Raw genomic sequence first — 17,784 nt, 5'->3', positions numbered from 1 at the left:
TATTACTGACAATATTCACACATAGATCCAGGGAGAGAGACAGAGAGAGCTGTTCTAAAGCATAACTTGAAAAAATGCAATACGGATGGTGCGAGCGATTAGTCGGTAGTATTTATTGAGTGCTTGCTGTGTGCAGAGCACTGTACTAAGAACTTGAAAGAGTACAATACATGGTAGACATGATTCCTGACCTCATAGATTTTACAATTTCGTGGATCCTACCCATCCATACTATTCATCCTCTAAACTGCAAGCACATCCTTTAGACCGTAAGCTCAATGTGGGCAGGAAACATGTCTGGAAACTCTATTATATCGACCATAATGGTTATGGTCCACTAGATTGTAGATTCCTAGAGAGCAGGAATCATGTCTACTTAACTTATTGTTCTCTCCCATGTTTACTAAGCACTTCGTACAATGCCACGCAGTCAGTAAATACTGCTGTTGGATCTGTATACTGCACTGCCTACAGTAAGTGCTCAATATATAATGTTGGTATTTGGTATTTGTTAAGCGCTTACTATGTGCAGAGCACCGTTCTAAGCTCTGGGGTAGATACAGGGTAATCAGATTGCCCCACCTGAGGCTCACAGTTAATCCCCATTTGACAGATGAGGTCACTGAGGCACAGAGAAGTGAAGTGACTTGTCCACAGTCACACAGCTGACAAGTGGCGGAGCTGGTATTCGAACCCAAGACCTCTGATTCCCCAGCCTGGACTCTTTCCATTGAGCCATGCTGCTTCTCTCTATATATGCTACTGATTTGTTCTCTAGTAACTAATTATCACTGATGGAGTATCTAGTGTGCTGATTTTTACTTGCAATTTTCCATATTTTTTATGGATTTGTAGCGAATTTCCATCTCCTCTGTTCTTCTACCTACTTACTCTCTAAGTTCTTTCTGTTCTTGTTAATGGAATCTTCTCACCTAAATTTGTCTGTGTTTCTTCCTTTCCATCCTTTAGCTCTCATTTTGTACTTCATGCCTGTAGGCTGTTCTGACACCAAATGGTCCCTTCTACCATCATCACTTCTCCCTAAGGATAAATTACTTTACCACACATCGAGTCACGAGTCGGTTATTTTACCTTCTGCATATGGTTTGTGAACAATGCAAACACAATTTATTTTTACTAGGTGGTTGTTACAGTGCCTAAGGTTCCTAATGCAGTCAAAGATGACATTCAGCAGATGAATCTCCCCTTTACTTCTAGTTTGGTGAGTCCTCTTCTAGCCAGTGGCATTGCCTGAGGGGGCACTCAATAAATAACGTTCTTGATTGGACTGGATCAGACGATTACAGACTCATTATAACTCCTCCTTCCCCCATGTCTATCACAGGGGAATCACGTTCCCACCATCACTCATGCTGACCAACGCCCCTCTTTCCTTCTCCCCGTTAGCTGCTTTCTTCTCAGAATGGGAGAGACATGGAAGGGCTGGATGGGAGCCCAAAGAGGTCAAAGAGAGCATTTCAATTGAAGCAGAAAGGAGCCTGATATACACAGTCTGCAGCCCATCTTTTATGGGTCTCGGGTGAAAGCAAGCAATTAGTGCAGTTTGTTATTGGTGCTCAATATATTCTTGTTGAAGATGAAGACACTGATAACTTTGAAGTTGATGATGATGATGGATTTGACTTGGCCATGACTGCTAGAGCTGTAATTAAAATTTTTAATCTGGTCCTTCTGCTGCTGTTCCTACTGCCATGCTGAAGATTTTGGCTTTGGTAAGTAAAATTTTGTGTTTCCCTGGCTCCTTCAGTTCCTGCTTCCTCTTTCTCTCTCTCTATTTCTTCACATACTGGGTGAAGCACAGCTGATTCTTCTAGTTTCTGCTACATATAATAATAATAATGGTAGTATTTTTTCAGTGCTTATTATGAGCCTGGCATTGTACTAAGTGCTGGGGTGGAAAAAGCAAATTCAGTTGGACACAGTCCCTGTCCCATATGGGGCTCACAGTCTCAATCCCCACTTTACAGATGAGGTAACTGAGGCACAGAGAAGTAAAGTGACTTGCCCAAAATCTCATAGCAGACAAGTGGAAAAGCTGGGATTAGAGCCTATGATCTTCTGACTCCCAGGCCCGTGCTCTATTCACTATGCCATGACGCTTCCCAAGTCCATGTCATGTCTGAAATTTTGTAATGTGATTGTAAAGGGAGAACGGGTTCCAAATATGTGGCAGAGGTTGGGGTGATCTCTCTCTTTGGCTCATAGTAATGGTAGTTCTCTTTTTCCCTTCCCACTGGAAGAACCTTCTTGGTTTTCTCTGAGAATTAATCAGTGGTTTTTATTAAGCTCTTCCTGGGGTGCAGAACACTGTACTAAGTACTAGGGAAAGTGTAATTCAAGAGTTGGTAGGCAGGATCTCTTCTTCCAAGGATAATCGGGTTGGAAACATTCCCAGTCCCATATGGTGCTCACAATCATAATCCCCATTTTACAGGTAAGGATACTGAGTCTTAGAGAAGTTAAATTACTCGCTCAAGGTCACAGCAGCAGGCAAGTGGTAGAGTTGGGATTAGAACCCAGGTCCTCTGACTCCCAGGCCCACAATCTTGTCACTAGGCCACACTGCTTCTGTTTCTCTTCATACCCACTTGCCCTGGGTTCCTGGGGTGGGGAATTGAATAGGCAGATTTTCTAGCCTATCAGATATGGCCTAGCCATGACGAGCTCTCAACATACAGATTTGGATTTGGGATTTTATCAATGTGTAAATGGTCAAATCGGGATTTAGTAATAAGATTGAATATGTGGGCTGAATGAGAGAGAGGAGTCATGGGTAACGCCAAGATTGTGGGCTTGTGAGACAGAAAGGATGAAGGTGCTGTCTAGAGTGTTGGGAAAGTCAGTAGCTGATGGGGAGAGCACACAGCATAGATGCTCCGGTTTCTATAGCAGGCGACTGCAAGTCCCTGCCACAGAAACCGTTGAGGCTGAGGGGCAAGAGACCTCTTCTCCCTCTGACCCAATGGATCTTCCATTGTGATCAATCCAACTGCCATCACCAACCAAAATAGCCAGTCACTGCCTGAGCCCCATCTTCCACCAAACCCAGGGTTTAAAGGGACCCAAGCAGGACCAGGGACCCAGGAAGGACCTTGTCCTCTTCCATGCTTAGAGAATGTGAATCTTGGCACCAAAATTGCCCAAAAGAATAAGGCTTTGGCTCACCAAACTGCACACCAAACTTTAATAGAAATTCAATTTTATTATTTGTGGCACTAACAAACAGATATAGACAGTTGGAGTTAGGTGTGATCGGAAGAATGCTCTCCAGGTATGGAAGTTAGCAACTTGATGTAGAAACAGTTTGAATTCAGGCCGTGAATAGCCTGTTGCCATTCTGAACAGTGCACAAAATTTAACTGATTATAAGCATTGAAATATTCAGATTTCCATTTCCTTTGTTACATTACAGAATGGAGGAATAAGAAGAGAAATCATCTTGATGGTGAGTCACCTCTTTTCAGTTAAGTGAACAAAATACTTAGAAGATAAATACAGGACAACTACAAAAGTAGTTTATCTTTGTTATAAATACTGGCTTATACAAAGCAGTGTGCTTCAAGAAGATTTACAAACCAAGGATAGTCCTCCCAATGAGCTAATGGAGGATAGGCTGAAAGGACAAGATTGCTCTCCAACCCCTCAACCACTAAGCAGATTTTGGAGATGTACTCTTCCTCTCTGGGACACATTCAGGTTTCCCCTTTCCTGGCTGAACAGTTTTAAAGAGAGAGGATTTGGGTTCAGTGTACTGTCCTCCAATATATTATCCCCATACACGTCATATCCCAATTCATACCAGGTTCTGAAGGGGCAAGCCTCTATTTGGACATTATGGGGTTTCTCATTCTGTGGGGATTTGGGGACCAGAAAACCACGGTTTTATTGCATCTAATGCTGTGCTATGTATGTCAGTATTTGATAAAGGATTTTTTGATGGCAATAAATAAAAACCATGAGCAGTTTCTGAGCCATGAAACTCCATGAGTCAGTGCCCATAGAGATGCATAGGACAAGAATTTGACAGCACTACTGGACTATGGCAATTGTAGCTTTGAGAAATAATCACACTTTCTCATCCTTGCTACCAATCCATGTAAGTCTATTTTACATCAGACACATTCCTTTTATTTGTCACCAGCTGTTTTCTTAAACTTAAAGATTTCAAGCCAGGGAAGCATTTTCAACAGCTGCACATGGTAAAAGACTTCTAGGTCTTTGATGGATAGGGAACCAAACGCTTCTCAATTTTGCCCACAAAATCAATTCAGGTCTGGGCTACACAGTGTTTATATTCTTATTAGCCTGCCAACAAGAAGAGTTTACTGGCAACTTTAAGTATTGAGAGGCAAAACACATTTTCTTGGCACACAGGCTGGGCAAGAGAATGACAAGAACTTTTCCCTTTGAATCGTTCTTTAGGAACATACACAAAATGAAATACAGCAGACTTTGGCCCATAGACAAGAAAGTAATACCGATTCCTGATGGTCTTTGCCACTTCAAGTTTTTGAATGATGATCATAGATGTGTACACGGTTAGCTTCATTTGGTCCCTATTCAAACAGGCAGCGGGACCTGTAGTGGAGAAAAAGACATGTGTTCAAGAAGTATTTAAAGCCCAAGTCGCTGACATTAATGCTTTGAACAGCCACCTGCAACGTGGTCTTTGAAAATCATCATCGGTTGTGTACTCTGGGCTTCTTTTTCAGGTGCGTGGAACTCTCCTGAACTGTTTCGAATGGCCAGTTTGAGTGGCACTGATAGACTTAGCATCACCCAATTTTTAAATCCCATCAGGATCGACACGGCCTTTCTGCCACCCTCCACCCCAAGGAAGGTCAGGTGGCTCAGTGGAAAGAGTGTGGGCTTTGGAGTCAGAGGTCATGGGTTTGAATCCTGGCTCGGCCACTTGTCAGCTGTGTGACTTTGGGCAAGTCACTTAACTTCGCGGTGCCTCAGTGACCTCTTCTGTAAAATGGGGATTAAGACTGGGAGCCCCACGTGGGACCACCTGATTCCCCTGTGTCTACCCCAGCGCTTAGAACAGTGCTTGGCACATAGTAAGCGCTTAACAAATACCAACATTATTATTATTATTTGGGTTTTTGGGAGATTCGGGGAGGTGGAATTGAGTGTTGGCGGATGTTGTTTCTCAGCCTCTTTCTTATTCCACCCCCTACTGCAGTACAAACATCTGACCAAAGATATTGCTTAGTAACAAGGTTTTGCTGATCTGATCTGAAAGCAGTGGCTTTCACTAGCCTTGTTGGACTAGTACAAGTAAATTGTAAATCTGATCATTATTTATAAAGATCTGAATGACGTCACTAAATTCTGTTATTTAGGTGAGTACATTGTCTAAAGATGCACATATAGATGAAGGGGAAGGAAGTAAATGAAAGCAAAAAAGCTTGCGCACTCTGTGGGAGAGTAACAGATGGAATGTGGCACCGTGAGAGGCCAAGGTTAAGCCCAAACTAAGCATCTACGCAGCAGCTGTGATGTCCAATCCCTTGAACTGGCAGGGAGGCCAACCAGACAAGGCAACATCTAGTTTCTTGAGCCATTCCATCAGCAACTTCTACACATAGGCCACTTGCCACCTCATATAGAAAGTCAGGAATGCCTACAATGAAGTTTCAGCAGATTGGGCAGGGAACGTGTCCGTTTCTTGTAATACTGTGCTCTCCCAAGCGCTTAGTCCAGTGCTCTGCACACAGTAAGGGCTCAATCAATATGACTGAATGAAGTTAAAGCAATGTTCCTTCCTCACACTGTGGATGATATAAACAGGTGAGGAGCGTGGTATTTACTGAGGGTTTACTACATGCACAGCACTGTACTATGCTCTTGGGAGAGTGAAAGGTATTGAGTCTTTGGGCCTTAGCGTGCTGCTTCAGAGGTCTAAAACCTGGGTGCTGGCGACGCCAGCTTGCTGTTAAAACCGACTCAAACTTCCTGGCCCTGGCCCTGGCCCTATAAAGCCAGACCCACACACCTTCCTGAGCAGACACCACCAGGAAATACACATGCAAAAAGTAAGGGCACAACTCATAAGGGTCTCTGGGAACTGAGGGGAATTCTCGATTCAAGTCAGCCAGTTACCTCAGATTTGAAATCAGCTTATTGGACATCAAAATTACAAAGTGGCCTCACTGTCACCCCACTTGTCTAAAATTGTCCAGGAAGCCTGCCCACAACACATCTACTTGACAAACATATGTATTGGTGAACTCGTGTGTGTGTGTGTACGCATATGTATACACATATTTTTTATGGCCTACAATACAATTCCTTCAGGCGATATCATTTTATTTGGTTTATTTTTCTATCCTGGCCTAACTCATGGTTACCAAGATACCAGAAGTATGGATGTCCCTGCTTTCCCCTTCCCTCACTCCAGTAAAGACATATGCTTGTTTATGGAAGAAGTGTTTGTTTATTCTGTATGATTTGTGCCTCCTGAGCCCTGAGATGTTTTACAGTTACAGCATCATTTGTTCAATCATTTTTTAAAGGGCAAACAGACGAGGGCAAGGAATATTTACATATTTGAGGTTTGCATCAGCTAAAGTCCTGAGGTGGGAAAAGAGTCATCTGTGTTTGCAAAATCCAGATGCCTATGACTGGATAGTGTATCTAATGCTGCGTTTTCAACAGTTGTCAAGCACTCCAGAAGATGTCTGGTCCCAGGCTGGGTCAGTGTCCTTGGGCAAGACGCTTATATTCTCAGGGACCCAGTTTTCCCACCTGTAAAATGGAAGCGTTAGTCCCTGAAGCAGATAATGTTTCCCAAGCCCAGTAGAGGTAAAGATATAGCATAGGAAAAAAAAAAAGCCTTTCCTTCTTACCTTTCTCTCTCCTTGCCAAGTTCAGTGCTCAATAATCACTGAATGAAAGTTTGATAAACTGATAGGAGGTGAAGTCACCCCCACCTGTACAAATGGTTGACTGTCCACTCATTTCCATTTCATTATTAGGACATGTCATTTACGATTAAGCCTGGGGACCCACTGCAATTGAATCCATCAGCAACTGACTGTCTCCTCCTTGGTGTTTTGGGGATTATTGACTCTGGTCCTGCAAGATTGAACTGACAGAAGGAACGATCTTGGGGGATCCTCAAGGAGCCCAGAAGTAAGATAGCATGTCCTTTATTGCTAAGGAATTAGCATGAGAGGCCCGTTTTTAAGTTTTTTTAAGGTTTTTAAGTGGCCATCTTCAGGAAGTTGAACTGAGAGACCTGAAGGAAATCTAACACGATGCTACAGGGGCGTTTTATCCAGGTGTCTGAGTTTGGATAAAAAGTCAGATGTGAAACTGATCTCCCATTCCCACGTAAGCCACCTCGTGCTTGATTTCTGTGGGCCTGGTTGCTCTGCCCGACTCTGCTTCAGCTTAAGTTTGTGTTTCTCCAGACGGTCCTCCTGTTTATTGTCCTTGTTTAGGGTCCTCTCCCTTCATTTGACCTCACGGGAGCTCTTTGGAAAGAGATTCTGCAGTTGTCCATTTCTCTTACAGGTTCTACTTCGTGAAACTATGTTGCAATGAGCAAATATGGTGTCAAAGCTGACGGTATGACTGTTACAAGATCTCCTGGTTGGTGGCCGCCTCCTGACCGTCTGTTGTTAAGCATGCTCAGGTAAGGCCCTGCCCAACAGGAAGAGAGCAGATAGGTTTCCCCATTTAAAATGTGCTAGTTTCTTTCCTTAAATTTCCAAGACCCATTTGGTGACTGATGTGTTGTTATCTTTCAAAGCTTGCAGAGGACAGGGCTTCCAGGGTTGAGACCAATGCAGCTTAAGAATTCAGAGAATTTTATTATAGGAATGCTTTAATAATGACCAGTTTTCATCATTAGAGTATGAAAACTGCTTGCATCTCAGCAAATTCATGTTTCTGTGAAATTAGAATAGGAGGTTTTGCATTCACCTATTCTGGAACAAAATGACATATTGGAACAAGGTGCTTACGTACAGTGATGAAAATTAATTGGGTAGAAGACAAAGTCAAAGCAATTATTCCAAAGTCCTAATTGGTTTGTTAGGGAGAGACTCATGACTAAGTCTATCCTCAAAGAAGCTCCTAATTATGAAAAATAGTGTAGCATTTGCTAAGGACTTATTATGGAACAAGTGCTGGGGTGGACACAAAATTCTAAGATTGGACCTAGTCCCTGTCTCACAAGGGGCTAAGAGTGAGGGAGAACAGGGATTTTAACCCCATTTTACAGATGGGAAAACTGAGGCACAGATCATTGAAGTGATCTGTTCAAAGTCTTGCAGTAGACAAGAAGCATAATTAAGGCCTCCTGTCTTACATCCCCAGAGACTTTTCACTCTCCCACACTGCCAAAATTACTTCTTTCTTTAGTCCAGCTTGGAGAGAATAATTCTGAGCCTCCTTTTCCTTTTGGCTTCACATTGTAAGGATTCTGGGACACAGTTCTGGCTATCATTTTGGTTGTGGTCAAATGAGTAACACATTTCTAAGGCTGCTGCTGTGATGGAGGTGTCAAAACAAAGCATTCCAATCTTTAAAAATGTCCACAAGGAGCAGTGAGTAGCAGATGCAATTGTAGAAGCCAGTGCGGTATTATGGAAAATTGATCAATGTTTTTGGAGGGGATGGAGAAGCTGCCTTAAGTCAGACTGAAAAGATCAGGGCCCTTCAGTCTGGAAAGACAAAGGCTGAGATATGAGGCGTGATTGTGGTACAAAATACCGAAAAGAGTGTGAGCCGGAGGTACATGAAAGGCCTGCTTTTTTATGGTATTTGTTAAGCACTTACTGTGTGTCAAACTCTGTTCTAAGTGCTGGGGTAGGTACAAGTTGGGCTAAACACAGTTTCTGTCCCACATGGGGCTCACAGTCTAAGTAGAAGGGAGAACAGGAGAACTGAGGCCCAGAAAAGTGAAGTGACTTATCTAAGGACAAGCAGCAAGCATTTAGCAGAGTCAGGATTAGAACCCAGGTCCTCTAACTCCCAGGCCCATGATCTTTCCAGGAGACCATGATGCTGTTCACCAAAGCCTACAACATTTGGATAAAGAGGACCCTTAATGACACTTGAAGTGGATAATTTTCAAACAAAGATCTGTTTGCCAACAAACAAGGGGCAAAAATATGGATTTTTTTTTGCAGGAAGTGATGCAGGCTAAAACCCTAAGCAGGTTCAGATGGGATATGGATAAATTCATGGATGGGAGGAGCACTAGAATGTAAGTGCCTTGTTGGCAGGAATTGATGTCTACCAACTCTGTTGTATTTTCCCAAGCATTTAGTACAGTGCTCTGCACAAAGTAAGTGTTCAATAAATACCATTGCTTCATTGACCATAAACAATCCATTTTTTTGGTCTTGTGATCATTTTGCCTTAGTTCCAAAGATGTTTCACAGTCTGAAAAAGCAGACTTGCTTCTCTGCATCAAAATGTTTTAAATTTTAATTGCCAATTTCACCAAATGCTGAAGCCACATTTCAAAACGCTCTTTTGGTTTACTGAAAAAATCAGTATCTTTAAAAGCCTGCCCTGGGCATGATTAGGCCCACTAAGACACTGAACAAATCCAGAGCCGAGGCCTCTGGCAGCTTCACAGGATGCCCTCTTGGGGCACAGAGGGGAGATCAACGACCATCCCTTGGCCCTGTTTCTCAGACAAAACCTTGCCCCACACCTGCTTTCACAGGAACTGCTGCTGAGTGACACCTGCCACATGTACCTGAGAGCTGAACTGTGGGGAACATCAAAGAGCTGCTTCTCTTACCCCCATGGTATCAATGTTTCCAAGAGAAGGGGGTGGTCCACAGTCTCGAAGGCATCGGAGAGGTCGAGGACTATTAGGATGGAGTAGAGGCCGTTGAATCTGAGAAATCCATTTTAAAAAAGGAAAGGGGAAAAAACCCACATCTTTATTTGCTATCATCTTGGCTAGTTTTCTGTTTGGTCTCAGTGGTACCCTGCGCTCTAAAATGAGGCTTTTTTTCTTTTTTCTGTCTGAAAACAGTAGTCATAGCAACTCCAAACGTCCAGCAAGGTGTGGTCTCCCTGGGACCGGGGTATACAGTGCTCCATGGATCGATTTTCCAGGGTTGCTGCAGGAAGGAACTGCAGCTGGCAAAATGCACGTGAGGCTTTGACATCACAAGCCTGGGGTAAGAATCTCCATTTCTGTGGGTCTTTCACTTGGTAACAGGACATGTGTTCTCTTTGAGCACAGTAGCTAGACTCAAAGAACCATTTCTCAGGGTTAAGCCTTGTGGGTCTCTGCATTTAATGTCTTTGTTGCTAGAGACTGCACATCCAGGGAAAGGATCTGTGCTAATGATCGTCGGCCAGCCCCAAGAGGTTCCGATAAAAAATCCCTGAACGTTCATTTGCCTCCGGTCAGTTTATCTCAGACATCATGGCTTGGCAGCTGTGATGGGAAAACAACCCCATGAGGGTTGCGGTAGAGATTTCTAGTGTTCCCCATTTTTGTCTGGGTTGTAGATACCTCAGGAGAGGTTTTTGCATGCTGTCGCAATACTCCTGCCCTTCAGGAAAAATGTCTTAAGCTTTGTGGTGAATGAACCTAGCTATTTCCTCCGTGTCCAAATTCAGAGAATGGCTCAAAATGGGGGTCAACAGGCACTGCTGTCTTCATGCAAACCAGAGGGTAAGGTTTCTGTACTGAAAACAGAGTGGACATTTGGGGCCAGTGTTTTTTCTGGATCATTAGCTCCCTTATTCTCCAGCAAACCTAGGAGACAGAGCTGGGAGAGGACCTGAATTGTTTTCTCTGGCTCTGCCACTTGCCTGCTGTGTAACCAAGGCTTGAGTCACTTAATTTGTCTGGGTCTCAGTTTCCTTACCTATAAAATAGGGATTCGATACCAGTTTTTCCTCCTACTTAGACTGTGAACGCCATGTGGTACAGGGACTTGCACACAGACTATCTGGTATTTACTTAACACAGGGGTTGGCACAAATGCCAACCATTGATATTCTTATTATTATGTCCAGGACTCCAGTGGTGAACAGAAGCAGAGAGCAGAATTACGGGGCTTTCAAATGAACCAAGACATAGCTCGGTTGCCAGCAGCCCTGTGAAAACTCCAAGCTTGTAGCTGCCTCGTGACCCTACCTGTGAATTTGGAAATCTGCAAACCGATCAGCACATGTAAAGGTAAAGGCAACTGCACAAGGACTTTTAGGGAGAATTTCAGATTGAGCGAGAGCACAGCCTAACCTTGGGTTTATTCATGGTCAACTGCAGGCTTTGTAACTTGAAGGTATAAAACAAAAACACGGAATCCTATCTTCCTCCTCCAGATTTTCTCTCTTTTTATAGTATTTGTTAAGCATTTACCAGGTGCCAGGCACTGTACTGAGCACTGGGGTAGATACATTCCATGTCCCGCAAGGGGCTCACAATCTTAAATCTCATTTTATAGATGAGGAAACTGAGGCACAGAGAAGTGAAGTAACTTGCCCAAGGTCCCACAGCAGAAAAATGGTGAAGCTGGGATTGAACCCAGGATCTTTGATGCCCAGGCCTGTGCTTTTTCTACTAGGCCATGCTTCTCTTTTCCAACTAGTTCAAAATGTTACAGCCCACATAACTTTCCAGGCTTGCTCCTTGGAGCAAATCATTTCCTTCTCATCTCTCTGCCTGGCTCCTCTCTCTCTGCATCCTGGTCCAGCCCTGGTTCACCACCACTCTGAACCAAGTTACCGATCATCTCCTCATTGGTTACTTTCAGGGTCAGGGACGATGGAGGGAATGGGCCGACAGCCCATTTCTGTCAGCCTGCTTTGATTTCTTTTCCCTTTATTGCCTCTTTCCACCTGTTCTCCCTGCTGCCTGCCTCTGATTTCAAGACCCTGTCCTGTTAAGATCTTCCTTAAGTCTGATTATCTTGTATCTACCCCAGCGCTAAGAGCAGAGCTTGGCACATGGTAAGCGCTTAACAGATACCACAATTATTATTATTATTATTCCTTCCCAGACTCCTGTCCCAGGTTACTTCAGAAGAAAGACTGATGGGAGGAACCCTGACACCTTACTTTTCCCATCTCCATAGTGAAGTAGAAAAAAACCTCCATATATTTGGGCTCTAAATCCCTTTAATAACATCTCAGTCTATTAAATCTCCTCAGCCTGACCCTTCCCGGTTTGAGCCTGGAGCTGCTGCCTTTAAACAGGAGTACTTTCTGGGGTTTTCCATGCTCTTCTCACAGATGGGAGTAGGGAAAAATCTAGATGGCTTTCCTTCTCTATTCTGGATCCCTTCCACGTTGGAGCCACAGCCTCAGGCTCTAAGGGACAGGGGAGAGACAAGAACAAGGCATTTCTAAGAATTGAGAGGAGGTTCGCACTTACCTCATCCTAAATCCATCTCTGGAAAGAATCTGGAATGTTCTAGATTTCAGTGCTAGAATTTACTAGAAACCTTCTGAATACAATGAACCTTATTCAGCTCTTAAGGCATCCTGGCACTTAGTACAGTACATTTTTATGGTTATTTAAACATTTATTATGTGTCAAATATTGTTCTAAGTGTTGGAATAGAGTGAATTATGTTGGACACAGCCCCTATGCCACATGAGGCTCACAGCCTAAGTGGAAGTGAGAACTGAGATCAGGAGAAGTTAAGTGACTTGCCCAAAGTCACACAGCAAGCAGTTGGCAAAGCCAGAATTAGAACCCAGATCCCCTGACTCCCAAACCTGGGCTCTTTCCACTAGGCCATTGCTGCTTCTCTGCACTTGGACCATATGCTTATTGAGTACCAAAATAACTCTTATTATTATTATCACAAGTACACAGCTCACCTTCACTGCCCACAATGAGCTTATATTTAAAGGAGAGTTCCCTGGCCTGAAAGTTCCCCTTCTGGCTCACCTCAATCTATACAGAACTAGGTCTAGGAGTCAGAAGGTCATGGGTTCTAATTCTGACACCTCAACTCCCTCATCCATAAAATGGGGATTGAGACTGTGAGCCCCACCAGGCACAAGGACTATGTCCACCTCGATTTGCTTGAATCCACTCCAGCGCTTAGTACAGTGCCTGACACATTGTAAGCACTTCACAAAAACCACCAGTTACCTTTTTCAATCGGGCTGCCCCAGAGCCGGAGCGGATAGCGTCCAACAAGGCCTGCCTGGCATCCACGGGGTTGCCTGAATTCCTGGGGGAGGATTTGGGAGCTGCCTTGAATATCGTGGACCCAGGGGAAGGAAGTGCAGGTGGTGAAGGTGGGGGTCTCACAGGCTGCGCAGGAGGATGGAGGCCTTCTTTTGGAAAATCATCCCTTGTTGGCCCAGAGACCTCTGCATCTCTCAAATTCTGAAGTTCCTCTGAGGCCGAAGAAGATACCTATCAAGGAAATTGGAAATATAAAATGTGATCCAAAATAATTATTTGATAGCCAGTAGACCCTTGAGGTTCAAATGATTCAGTGGCAAAAGAAACATTGTTTATTCATCGGTTGAAACATCTGTTACTACTCTCTCACATCATTCAACTACACTGATTAAGGTTTTTGGCAACAGCTTCATCTCAGAAAGGCAATCGTTATTTACCTTGAACGCCACGATCCTGCAATCCTTCTTGGCCCTCAAGGACAAAGTCAGTTTACCCCAGGTATTCATTCATTTACTCAATCGTATTTATTGAGCACTTACTTTGTGCATAGCACTGTACTAAGCACTTGGAATGTACAATTCAGCAACAGATAGAGTCAATTCCTACCCAACAATGGGCTCATATAATGTAACTAGAAAGATACACTATTAGATTGTCCTGCAACTTGTGCATTTTGCTACTCTGAATTCTTGGCTAGATCAATCAATTGTATTCATTGAGCCCTTGCTGGGTGCAAAGCACTATGCTAAGCGCCTGGGAAAGTACAATGCAAGACAGTTGGTAGACTCGATTTCTTCTTTCAAGGAATTGAAATCTATTGGGGAAGACAGACATTAAAATCAGCTACAGAGAAGGGAAGCAGTGGAGTATAAGGATAGGTACATAAAGCAACCACCACTCTCTTGGGCTGGCAGGTTTAAGTCCTGCTGCGTTTTGCACATCAATGAGATTCCCTGAATTTATGTGTGTCTTTATTTGAAGGGAAAGAGTTCTTAGCACTGCACAGATGTTAACTCCCTTAGCCTCATTGCTCTGTGGGTTTTACAATTGTGGGTTTTATAATTATGGAAACTCATGAGAAAGACATTAAGTGATGTGCCCAAGAAAGTCAGTGGTGGGCCAGGTTTTTTTTTTCAAGCTCAAATGAGCCGCCCTCCATTACCGATTTCTCCTTTTGGTCTGGCCTGGTGTCAGAGAGATTATGATGAACTATAAAATGTGGGGAAGCCATTAGGAACGTTGAAGATTTACCCAGGTCAGTACTATGCACATGTGCATAAAGTCCAACTGCTCTGTATGTATTTCATTCAATTGTATTTACTGAGCGCTCAATGGGTGCAGAGCAATGTACTAAGCACTTGGGGGAGTACAATAGAACGATATGCAGACATAATCCCTGCCCACAATGAGTTTACAGTGTAGAGGGGGGAGATCACCATCTCCCAGAAAGAGCTGCAGGCCAATTTGATGCTTTGGAAATGCCTCACTCAGGGATCGAAGAAAATCAGGAATCCAAGTTGCAAGGCAGCCTAGGCACCAGACAGACAGATAACCATTGTTCTTGTCTGTCCGTCTCCCCCGATTAGACTGTAAGCCCGTCAAACGGCAGGGACTGTCTCTATCTGTTGCCGAGTTGTTCATCCCAAGCGCTTAGTACAGTGCTCTGCACATAGTAAGCGCTCAATAAATACTATTGAATGAATGAATGAATAACCAAGTGGAAGGACAGTGCTATCCATTGGGTGGCTTTTGTCCCCGCTGTAAGACCTATTCTATCTTGGGGACTTGTCTGAATGTGGCTGAACCTTGTTTGAATCAGCACCCTATGTTTCAGGTAAGAGCTAAAAGCCTTTTTATGGTATTTGTTAAAGCACTTATTATGTGTTTGGCACTATACTAAGCACTGGGATAGATATGAGCTAATTAAGTTGGATGCAGTCCATGTCCCAAGTAGGGCTCACAGTCCCAATCCCGGTCCCACAGATTTCTTCTGGAGAGTTCAAACCAACACTCTGTGATGGTCCCAGAGTGCCTGTGAACTGGGTGATATGGCTTGTTCCCTGAGGCACTGTCATGGCCGTCAGCGGTATTTAGAAAGTGTCTACTAGATGCAGTACGCTGTCCTAGAGGCTTGGGTGTAATAATAATGAAATAAGTATGGTATTTGTCAAGCACTTACTATGCCAGGCACTGTACTAAGCGCCGGGCTGTCCCTGTCCCATGTGGTGCTGACGGTCTCAGTCCCCATTTTATAGATGAGGTTACTGAGGCACAGAGAAGTGATAACCGAGAACGTTCATTAATTCAATCGTGTTTACTGAGTGCGTATTGTGTGCGCAGCACTGTAGTAGGTGCTTGGGAGATTAGAATATAACAGTGAACACACACGTTCTCTGCTCACAATGAGATTATATTCCAGAGGATGTTGTGACTTGGCTTGGGGCCTAAAATCTGTGCCTTCGCAGCACGGCCTAGTGGCTAAAGTCTAGGCCTGGGAGTCAGAAGGATATGGGTTCTAATACTGGCTCCTCTACTTGTCTGTTGTGGGACCTTGGGCACGTCACTTCACTTTTCTTGCCTCAGTTCCCTCATCTCTAAAATGGCGGGGGGAGGGTTTTAAGAATGTGAACCCTATGTGGGACAGGGACTGAGTTCAACCCGATTGTCTTGTATCTACCACAGCACTTAGTACAGTGTTTGGCACAAAGTACGCACTTAACACCAAAATTATTATTGTTGATAATTACCATTGTTCGATCCTCCTATTTTCCCCAGTTCTTAGACCAGTGCTCTGCATATATCACGAACTTAATGAATTCCATCGAATGGATTAACACGCAGCTATATAAGACAGAAGCCCAGAGCTTAGAGGAATACTTGACACATAGTAAGCGCTTAACAAATACTGTTATTGTTATTGTTATATTATTAATAACTCCTGCAATCTGCAGGCAGATTTCTGCTCACGTGGTCCTTATTGAAACACTCCGGATACTCCTGCTGGAGGAGGAAGAAGACTATTGATCGCTCATACCTTTTTCAGCCTAGAGGCTCCACTGTGTCCTCTAATTGCTGCTAGTAGGGCTGATCGTTCGCTTTCGGGCTCAAGGTAAGAAGGTTTCTTCAGACTTCCATCTGGGAGAGGTTCTGCAGTCTGGAATATGAATACAGTCGGAACAACCTTTATCAAAGGAATTTCATCATCAGTGGTATTTTTTGAGCATTCACTATGTGCAGAGCACTGTACTATGTGCTTAGAAGAGCATAATATAAAAGAATTAGCAGGCATGTTTCCTGCCCATAACAAGCTTACAGTCTGGGGGGGAGATGGACATTAATATGAATAATGTATAATATATTATTTAAAGATGTGTCCATAAGAGTTGTGGGGTAGGGGGTGGGGCAAATATCAAATGCCCCGGTCACATATCCAAGAGAAGAGGGCTTAATTGGGGAAGGCCTCTTGAAGGAGATGTGATCTTAATAATGCTTTGAAGGTGGAGAGAGTGGTGGTCTGGCATTTATGGAGGAGAAGGGAGTTCCAGGCGTAGGGAGGATGTGGGACAAAGGGTTTGGCGGAACGATAGATGAGACTGGGGCACAGTGAGTAAGCTGATGTTATAGGAGCAGAGTGTGTGGACTGGGTGAGCTAGGATGGGGTGAGCTGAATGAGTGTCTTAAAGTGCTGATGATAAGGAGTTTCTGTTCGATGTGGAGGTGGATGGGCAACTACTAGAGGTTCTTGAGGAGTAGGGAGACATGTATGGAACGTTTTTTGTTGCAAAATGATCCGCGCAGCAGAGTGAAGTATGGACTGCAGTGGGGAGAGGCAAGAGACTGGGAGGTCGGTGAGGAGATAGATGCAGTAGTCAGGGCGGGATAGAAAAAATGCTTGGATCAGCATGGTAGCAGTTTCCATGGAGAGGAAAGGGTGGATTTTAGCAGGGATGTGAAGGTAGAATTGACAGGATTTGGTGACAGATTGACTATGTGAGTGGAACGTGAGAGATGAGTCTAAGACAACGTCAAGGTTATGGATCTGTGAGATAGGGAGGGCAGTGGTGTTGACTACAATGAGGGGAAAGACAAGGGGAGGACAAGGTTTGGGTGAAAAGATAAGGAGTTCAGTTTTGGACATGTTTAGTTTGAGGTGTGGTTGGGACAGGCAGGCAGACATGCCCTGAAGGCGGGAGGAAATGCAGGGAAGGAGAGAGGTCTGGGCTGGAGATGTAGATTTGGGAATCAACTGCATAGACGTGGTAGTTGAAGCCCTGGGAGTGAATGAGTTCTCCACGGGAGCGGGTGTAGATGGAGAATAGACGGAGACCTAGAACTGAGCCTTGAAGGACTCTGACTGTCAGAGAGAAGGAGGCAGAGGAACTAGCAAAATAAACTTTACCCAGTGGTAAAGACTGTTTGGGGCATTTAAGAGGACTGTTCGCCTCTTAAAGAGAAGGAAAAAAAAAAAGTCACACACAAAAAAAAGTCACTCAGTAGAGAGCACAGATAACTTATAGTTACTGTTCTCTCAAATACATTTGATGTTTCTTGCAAGTTGCAAGTGCCGATACTGAATCACGCTCCTCTTTACCAACCTGTTCCTAAAAGAACAGGAGCAGCGTGGCTCA

General features: G+C 44.0%; 1 protein-coding gene across 6 annotated transcripts in view; it reads right to left on the bottom strand.

Annotated features, from left to right (window-relative positions):
- Window positions 1-3,203: 3,203 nt before the first annotated feature.
- The window catches only part of COBL (cordon-bleu WH2 repeat protein), a 235,645-nt gene continuing 221,064 nt past the window's right edge, over window positions 3,204-17,784 (bottom strand). For 4 of the 6 annotated variants that reach the window (XM_029062151.2, XM_039911706.1, XM_039911704.1 and 1 more), the window contains 4 exons: window positions 16,191-16,310; window positions 13,118-13,387; window positions 9,791-9,889; window positions 3,204-4,599 (listed from right to left, as the gene is read on the bottom strand). In XM_029062151.2, coding sequence (XP_028917984.1) covers window positions 4,582-4,599; window positions 9,791-9,889; window positions 13,118-13,387; window positions 16,191-16,310 — 507 coding nt within the window. In that variant the 3' untranslated portion in view covers window positions 3,204-4,581. Of the gene's footprint in view, window positions 4,600-6,443; window positions 6,775-9,790; window positions 9,890-13,117; window positions 13,388-16,190; window positions 16,311-17,784 lie in introns of those variants that run through there. The other 2 variants (XM_029062155.2, XM_029062154.2) reach the window with 2 other exon arrangements.

The sequence above is a fragment of the Ornithorhynchus anatinus genome, chromosome 4, assembly GCF_004115215.2.
Source record: "Ornithorhynchus anatinus isolate Pmale09 chromosome 4, mOrnAna1.pri.v4, whole genome shotgun sequence".
In the NCBI taxonomy this organism is placed as follows: domain Eukaryota; kingdom Metazoa; phylum Chordata; class Mammalia; order Monotremata; family Ornithorhynchidae; genus Ornithorhynchus; species Ornithorhynchus anatinus.
The sequence above is the reverse complement of the archived record's forward strand: the minus strand, read 5'-3'. Positions and strand labels throughout refer to the sequence as shown.